We start from the raw sequence: 8,575 nt of genomic DNA on the forward strand, positions 1-8,575 counted from the left end.
ACTTTATAATTACTATAAAAGTACATAATTATTATGTTCTAGGTCGTATTCCAAATGACAAATGTTTAATGCGTTGGGCTTGGGTTCAATCCCTGCGTGTACCTTCTAAAGTTTTTTTCACGGGTACTGCCTCTTGCGATTAATTGGCAAATCCTTCAAGAGTAATTCTTGTCATAAAAAGTGCTTTCTCAAATTAGCTGTACGGATTCGGCTTAAAACTTAAGGTCGCCTCCATCCCTGACAACAGTACTCGTACACAGAAATAGTTGAGAGTTGGAAGTCAGTAAGTTGAAGCTATGGCTCAAAATTATGGAGCTAGTTGAATCCATTTTGATTGATAGTGTATTAATCTACCTTTGTGGGAATTCTGCTGACACTCCATAAAATAATTTTCAAAATTTGGTGTGGTTTGCGAAAATCTGAAATGTAGTTTTGAAAATAGCCTCAGTAAATGTTTGTACACTTTCAGTTTCCAAAAACTTCAAATCTGTGCTCTATAACATAAGATCGACTTTACAGTAGGTACTTAAAATTTATACCTGGTACTTAGTGGTTAATCATTAAGCACAGTCAATGACGATGTCAGCAGCATGAAATAGTACCATAATATTAAAACGTGTCTGCTGGTAGAACATCGCACAATTTGTTCATAAACATGGCGGAGAAATCTAAGCTGAGTCCATATAAATCCTGCTTACTTACTTACTTGCTTACTTAGGTCATCAGACCTGTTAAGTCCAGTGGGTACCCCTTAAGAGGCATATGGGCTACTACGCCTACGCGCTATCGTGTGCGGTCCCGGAGATGTGCTTCAGCTCCCTCTAACTCTTGCCTAGTGACGCTGATTCCGCTTCGACTGTCCTACGCCATGTGCTTCTCTTCGTCCAGCTCTTCTTCCTTCTTCAGTGAGCAGTTATTACCTTTTCGACTTTTTGAAGCGTATGTCCAATCCATTGCCACTTGCGCCTTCGTATAATAGAGTCTTTAGGTACCTGAACTGTCTTTCTATGAAGGATCTAATTGGATATTCGGTTTGGCCAGAAAATCTATTCACGAAGGTTTGCACCTATCTTGTAATGGCTAGAGTAACCTTCCAGGTTCTGCACTCATAAATAATCACCGATTTGACATTTGTGCTTTGTTCTTAAGCTGATAGAGTTATTCCTCCAAATTCGACAGCATACCCAACGCCCTTTTGCTTTGCCGATGCGGCAGATGACGTCTTGTTCGGTTCCGCCTTTAATGCAAACGATTTTCAAAGGTATTGAAAGCTCTCCAGTTTTTCCACCGGTTGCGAGGAAATATTTATTAGAAAAGATATTCGGGTTCAGAGGCTGTTTATTTTTGCTTTGCTGGAATTAATTTTTAGTACTCAATAATGATCGGCATAGTGTTCATGTGATCAATACAGAAGGATCCAGTGCGGAATCCTGCTTGATTCCTCAGGGCAGTCATTTAGGGCCAGTACTTATTGTCTAAGTTATTAATCTTATGTGTTTACTTTATAAGCTAAGCCTTTAATAAAAACAATTGGAATATTCTTTAAAAATGATGACTTGTATTCTTTCTTGTTTTCTAACATCTTTGATAAGAGCCCTTAATGAAAAAGAAAAAAAGTTAATGTGTTTGTAAACATTTATTTACATCAAAAATCACTCTAATTTTGTATCCGTTAAAAGCTAGGTTTAAAAAATATTGCTTTGTTACTATTTTGTAGTAGTTTTCAGTTTTGTCGGTATTATGGCTTTAAAGGTTTTATAGAAACATACACTAGAAACATTCACTCAGAAACACTAGAAACATAAGCTCAGCAAACCTGAAAACAAGACCTTAATAAACATTTTTCATCATCACACCAAGTTATTCCATATTACCTCCAAAAATTAATTCAACTTTTATACCTGAATTCATATGTCATTTTAATAGTATTACATTTCATTTACCATTTAGCTTATGATATTTATAAAACCTTCCAATTTTTTCCACTTTACAGATAGCAATTCTAGTACAAAAATCACAGTAGCCAGTAACAATAGTGCTCCGCTGATTTCGAAAACACCCAACAATCGATAACAAGTAATTGCTTCTAATGGCACATCATATCCATTTTTATGTCTTTTAAATATCTTTTTATCCTTGGCGTTATTCTTAGCCAAATACCGCGTTATTCCAGCATCATTGAAAAGCCTCAAATATCGGTTTATACTTGCTGCATACATTGAATGTTTAGGTAAAAACATCGCAGCTGAATGTAAATAAACCGTCTCTTCAACCATAATTAACTTACTTCCATTACGATAGTTATTCTCCATATAAGACATGAAGTTATCCCGCAGTGCTATCGTAGCATAACGACCATGCTTTCTCTCTAAATATCTAAGCCTAGCTCCATGCCCTCCAAAGACGGTAATTGTACCGCTTTTCGGAAATGTCTCCGAGTCTTCGATATATTTCGAAACTAGAATTTTGTAATCCCAAGCCATTAGCTCGTTGTATCCCTTCGGAATGTGAGAAAATCGATCCATGCGAAATGAGTCGAACAGAGAACCTTGGTAGGCATTCCGAAGAACCAAGCTGCTGAGTAGCCACACAAGGAGAACGAAGCGTGCGAAGTTTCTCAAAGGCAGACGATTCATTGGATATCCCAAGAAAACAGCGAAGAAGTTTGTCATGGGACAGCTGATTTCCTCCCCAAATACAAATGTTTGAACTGACAGGCTTGTGTATCTCAAAAAAGCGATCATTATAGTTCCAAAGATTAAGAATACGGTCAGGTAAATCCAAACATCTAGTTCGAACGGTGACACCAAACGGCTTATTGGATCAAGTTCCCTTCCACCACGAATGATAAATACCACCGGAGAAATTTGATAGACGTCTGAAACTGTAAGAACTAGCCTTTTAGGATTCGAAGCACTAAATCCTCCGATACCAATGTCTGCTCTTCCATGAAGCAACTGCAAGTAAAATTCACTGATGCATCCCATCTCTAATAAAACTTTTTTCTCTTACCTCAGCAAAACACCCAAAGCCTGTGTAGTTGACGAAAAATGTATCTCCCCTGGGAAACGGAAGTAGGTTTATAGTAAAGTTGAGATTTCTAGCCAACAGCTTTATCAACTCTCCATCCATTCCGCTGAGGCTTGTCCAGGTATTATCCTTACACACCGGATTGCTCTTATTGCCCGAAAAAGTCACGAAAGGTGGATTCGAGCGAGCGGTTATTCTTAGTGGACATCCATAGAAATTGAACAACTTACGGGGAAAAATCTTCGGAATTTCTTTCAGGTTGTCTTTAAAGCGGAAAAATAAATACGGTTGAACAAGGTGACATTTTTCAGCGGTGAATAGTTCGTATTTAAACACATACACTCCAAGTGAAGGATGTTGAAGAACAATATTTGCATTGATAACATGAAATCGACGACACGACGAAAAAATTCTCTCCAAGACTGGCAAATATTCCGGAGTGAATTTTGTCAAAACAATGAGAAACCGAAAGTTACGTTCGTAGAAAGTTTGAGGAAAGTTCCAACGGATTTCACTTAAAACGAAAACAGACAACAAACATTTATATTCACTTTAGAGCAGAAGCTATATTCTTTCACAGTACTCACTCAAAAGCTTCAAAGCTATCAACCAAAAAGATATGATAGTCCCAAGGCTGGTCTTTCGACTGTCCATTGTACAGCTGAATAGCAAGAGTGTCGTTCAGGTTTGCTAAGATGTGCTCCAAAAGGCGTTTGTTAAAATGATACATTTTGGCGTCTAGACTTCGTTCTACAACAACCACAGTGTTTGTTGATTTACTAAAATATTTTCGAGCTATAAGAGCAACAGCATTCCCAAGCTCGAAATGGTCGTTTCTAGGATGGGGCCATTGTGCGAGTGACGTGTGTTGAACAATAACTTGCAACAATATTAAAATACAATTTGTATTAATGGAAAGCATTTTTATACTGAATTAATGCCGGAGAATAAGCCTACAACCCTCCTTAATGTTTTCAAATCGTATTAAAGAAAACAAGGCAATTCAATTAGGTATGTGTTACGATAACATCGTTACAAATTACTTTATATAAACCAACCAATATTTCAGCGAAACTAATAAAACTAATTATTTGATAAAAAAAAGAGAAAATTTAGTTTTGTGTTACACGTGGGCTGGGCACCTTCAACAAAATCAACCTTACAAATAAACCATTTGCTGAACTGTGTAAACAAACACTTTAACGTAGGTCGCTTACCATGTTTTGACTGTTGGAACTAGGCAGCGTCCCACGCTGTTGAACATAGACTTAGTAATAGGTTCTTTATTAATTTTTCCAACTTTTAATAACACAGTCGGCAGTTTCATGACGAAATTCTATGGATTTGGTCGGATTCGGAGTCACAGAAGCAGAAATAGGGTAAAACGGAAATGATACTTATTTCCGTTTAGAAAAATTCAAGAATTTAAAAAAGGTTTCTTTTGATGGGCATATTTGTTCTTGTAATCTTTTTGAATTATACTTTTAGATCTTGAATATTTATAGTGGAGCATTGACAAAGACGTTATCTGTCCAAAGGAGTTCAAAGGAAAGGTTTAAAAGTGTTAAATGAAAAGGTCTCGTGGTAAGGAAACTTTTTAACTAATTTGCTACTGTTTCGCCACAGAACCCCATATTTTTTTAAATATACATTATCCGCTCAATAGCACGCAGTTACGGTTAAATAAAATCATTAATCATAGCTTCGGTAGCGTAATCCATTTAACGTTGAAGTTGCGTCAGGCTCAGTTTCAAATAGATCCATCACATCATCAGCCCAAAGAGCTCAAAATTTTACCATTGTTTCACTATTTCCGTCCAAAAAGGTGCTGAAATGTTTACCATTTTTATATTAAATTTTTACAATTTTATTTTTTACACCGTTATTTGAGAATTGTCAATTGTCAGATATTCAAAACAAAACCTCTTATTAGGAAGATTTTTATCCAGTTAAGCTTCAATTGTTATAAAAAGATTTTCAAGCGCTTCTTAACTTTCGAAAATTAACTTATATTTTTTTCTTGCAATCTCGAATACGAAACTCAATATTTAAACATTCGTTAATGAACTCACAATTTATTAACATTTAATACAAGAAATACTATATTACAAAAATTCTTACCAATTATTTTTTAATGCAACCAATTCAAAGCTTTCCTCACTTTTTCCGAATAAACTGACACCATTTCCAATAGGAAAACTCCCATCGTGAAAATCATCAACCGCACAAATATCTTATACAAACTCCATATTCTATCATTATTCAATGCTCTTAAAGGACCTCCCTTCATGCTGTCCCTGAAAATTTTCCAATCCTTAACATTATTCCTCACAATGTGTCTCATAATTCCAGCAAAATTGTAATGATTTAAATTGGCGTTGATCGGCGTTGCATAGATTGAATGTTTTTGAAAAAACATTGCCGTCTGAAATTGGTAGATCTGCTCATTGATAATTCTTAGATCCGAGCCTTTCCGGAAATTCGACTCCAAATAGCTGATAACATGATCCTGTAATGCAACAGTTGCGTATTTGCCATCAAGTTGAGCCAACAATTTCAACCTTTCGCTATGTGGTTGATCCACGATTATTGTTTCGTTGCGGCTGAAAATACCAAGACCAAGGTAAGCTCTTGTGATGATGAATTTATATTTTTGCCTGAAAAGGTCCTCGTACTTATGGGGAATTTTGTCGTATCGGTCAATTCGAATGGAGTCGTAGAGAGAACCCTGATAGGCACTTCGGATGACCAGAGTCATCACGAGCCAGAGTATCAGAAGATATCTTGCCAAATACCCTGCGGGGGCTGCTGTCACCGGATAGCCCAAGAAGGCGGATAAAAAGTTTAACAATGGGCCATCGTTATCTTCACCCACTATTCGAAGTCTATGTGGCTTCTTCAACATTCGCAAGCTTTGAATCAGAAAGGTCCCACTCAGGAGGAGTAATATGATGCATAGCCAAACCCCGAAGCTAAATGGCCTCCCAAGACGATTGGCGCAATCGAGCTCCCTCCTTCCACGAACAATGAATACCATCGGCGAATGGTGATACAGCACTGATGGCGTTAGCGAAGTTCTTGTCGGATCTGATCCACTGAAACCTCCAATAGCAATATCCGCATTACCGGAAAGCAGCTGAAAGCAAATAAACGTTATTTCTTGATAAATTTGACAAATTTTTCAAACCTCTGCATAACACCCAAAGCCAGTGTAGTTCTCAAGGTACGTTCGTTCTTGTGAGAAGGGCAACATGTCAATAGTAAAATTCAGACTTTTAGCGATAATTCGAATCAGCTGTCCATCAATTCCATTAAGATTCTTCCATTTACCGTCGTTAGTGTGGGGATCCGTTTGGTTACCAGCAAACGTCAACATTGGATGATTCAGCTGGCCACATATTCTGAGCGGGCATTTGTGAAAGTTCAACAGCTTTTTCGGAAATACTTCTTCAAGGTTATCAAAACCATCGATAAGTCGAAAGTGTAGAAAAGGCTGAACAACACGGCACTTGGTATCGGAGAAAATCTTATAACTGTACATACAAACTCCCATTATTTCATGATTCAGAAGGACATTCACGTTTATCACGTTATTGTCCTTGCATAATTCGAAGATTGCTTCAATTGTTCGAAGAAAATCGGTTGGTAAATAAATTGTTAAAATTACCAGAAATCGAAATTCACCATCGAAACTGTTTTCCGGAAAACTTGCAGCAATGTTACTTTGGAAAGAGGTTGGAATAAATATTTGAAGTTATAAATATTTCTGGTGATTATCACTTACAAAAAGGCTTCTTCACTGTCAACAATGAGTATGTGATATTCCCAAGGTTGACTATCGGTATTTCCAGAAAACAGCTGAACAGCAATTGATTCATTGAGATTTTGCAGGATATATTCATAAATAAGTCTGTGAGAATCTCGTGTGTCTAGGAGTGTACTTCTTTCGATTAATACGACAGTTGTTGAATCCTTGCAGAAATATTTTCTAGCTAAATGTGCTGCAGTTGCAGCCAAAGAGAGTTCATTATTATCTTCATTCTTTGGTAGTTGAATGTGACCATAAATTGGCACAAACACTAAACACAATAGCCACAAAAAATGCACGTAAACTGAAACCATTTTCGCTGAGACTAAAATTAGTTTTTCTACATTTAACACGTACAAGCGATTTGGTCAGTTCAATTCAATCTAAGATTTAGATAAAGAGGAAGTCATAAATTTTCGAGTCATTTGGCGGAGGCAATGATGAATGTTTCTTTTATATTAATTGATTTTTTAAAAATTGACTAGTTTTTAATTTAAAGGGAATTGTTCAGTACTTATTGAAAAAACTTGCAGTCGTCAGGTATTGAGACGTCACGAAACATATTTTCCATCACAAAAATCCAAACTCCCTGCTTTCAGGCGTGGGAAAAGTTTATAATGATGCGCAATTAAAATTCCATGGTTTGTTAGTTTTGAGGAGTTAGAGAATATTCTTTTTTTAAATTTCTAGTAGGGCCATGATTTGCATGGTGCTATCCTCGATATCAGTCTGTCGTCACAACCTTATCTGACATTTATTTTCCGTTCCATTACAACAATAGTGATCTTTGTAAAGTGGAGATATATCAATATTTCCATGTCTAAAAAATGTATGATAGCAGATTTATACTCGTTGAAGAACGTATTCGCGGCTTTAAAATTGCATAATACAAGCACCTCGAGTGAAAAGGAATGATTGTAAAGAGTTTTCCAATAAAAGGTTCCATTTTGATATTTCCAAAAAATAATATTTTATAAAAAAAAATTAATCAATAAATAGTTGTAAATTGTTTACCCTTGCTTGATAAGGAAATTGAAATCAGCAAAGTTCTTGCAGCTATTACTACGGCAAAGGATAATGAAGCTCCCGGAATCGATGGAATTCCATTTGAATTTTATAAAAATGCAACGCCCAACTTAATCTTAGAAATTCACCGTCTATTCAGTGATACCTTTCGCACTGGTACAATTCCTGACTCGTTCAAAAGATCAATAATATTCCCTCTTTTTAAGAAAAGAAATCCCAAGGATGTAGCCAACTACCGTGGTCTGTCTTTTATGGACACTATATATAAGCTGTTCACAACTGTTCTTCTGAATAGACTAAGCCAATGGGTCAAAGAAAATCATATAAACGAATTCCAAGCTGCATACAGAGAAACCTACTCAACCACGGACCAAATCTTCAATCTCTCCTGCCTTATAAGCCTTCAGCTTAACCGGAAAAATAAACTGTATGCGTTTTCCATAGGTTTGAAAGCTGCGTTCGACAATATTAACAGAAACGCATTATTCTACAAACTGACACAGCTAGATATATCTACAAAAATTGTATTGATTCTTCAAGCACTCTATACCAACAACACTGCTACAGTATGGAACGGCACTCATATCAGTGACTTCTTCCCTATTAATCAAGGTGTGAAACAAGGTTTTGTTCTAAGCGTTCTGCTATTTATATTGTTTTTAAACGACCTTGATTCTGATTTGCCATGTGGAGTTTTAATGGAAGGAGTAT

At 36.4% G+C, this 8,575-nt stretch overlaps 2 protein-coding genes across 2 annotated transcripts; both read right to left on the bottom strand.

Moving 5' to 3' along the window:
• Positions 1-1,946: 1,946 nt before the first annotated feature.
• Positions 1,947-3,760, bottom strand: LOC129944779 (uncharacterized). Its single transcript, XM_056054443.1, has 3 exons — positions 3,618-3,760; positions 3,013-3,544; positions 1,947-2,957 (listed from the first exon to the last, which is right to left on the bottom strand). The coding sequence occupies exons 1-3, from the start codon at positions 3,758-3,760 to the stop codon at positions 1,947-1,949; spliced, it is 1,686 nt and encodes a 561-aa protein (XP_055910418.1).
• A 1,401-nt stretch (positions 3,761-5,161) lies between these two features.
• Positions 5,162-7,152, bottom strand: LOC129944780 (uncharacterized). The gene is made up of 3 exons (XM_056054444.1): positions 6,815-7,152; positions 6,218-6,752; positions 5,162-6,166 (listed from the first exon to the last, which is right to left on the bottom strand). Exons 1-3 carry the CDS (start codon positions 7,150-7,152, stop codon positions 5,162-5,164), a joined length of 1,878 nt encoding a protein of 625 aa, XP_055910419.1.
• Positions 7,153-8,575: the final 1,423 nt, after the last annotated feature.

The sequence above is a fragment of the Eupeodes corollae genome, chromosome 2 (assembly GCF_945859685.1).
Source record: "Eupeodes corollae chromosome 2, idEupCoro1.1, whole genome shotgun sequence".
Taxonomy (NCBI): domain Eukaryota; kingdom Metazoa; phylum Arthropoda; class Insecta; order Diptera; family Syrphidae; genus Eupeodes; species Eupeodes corollae.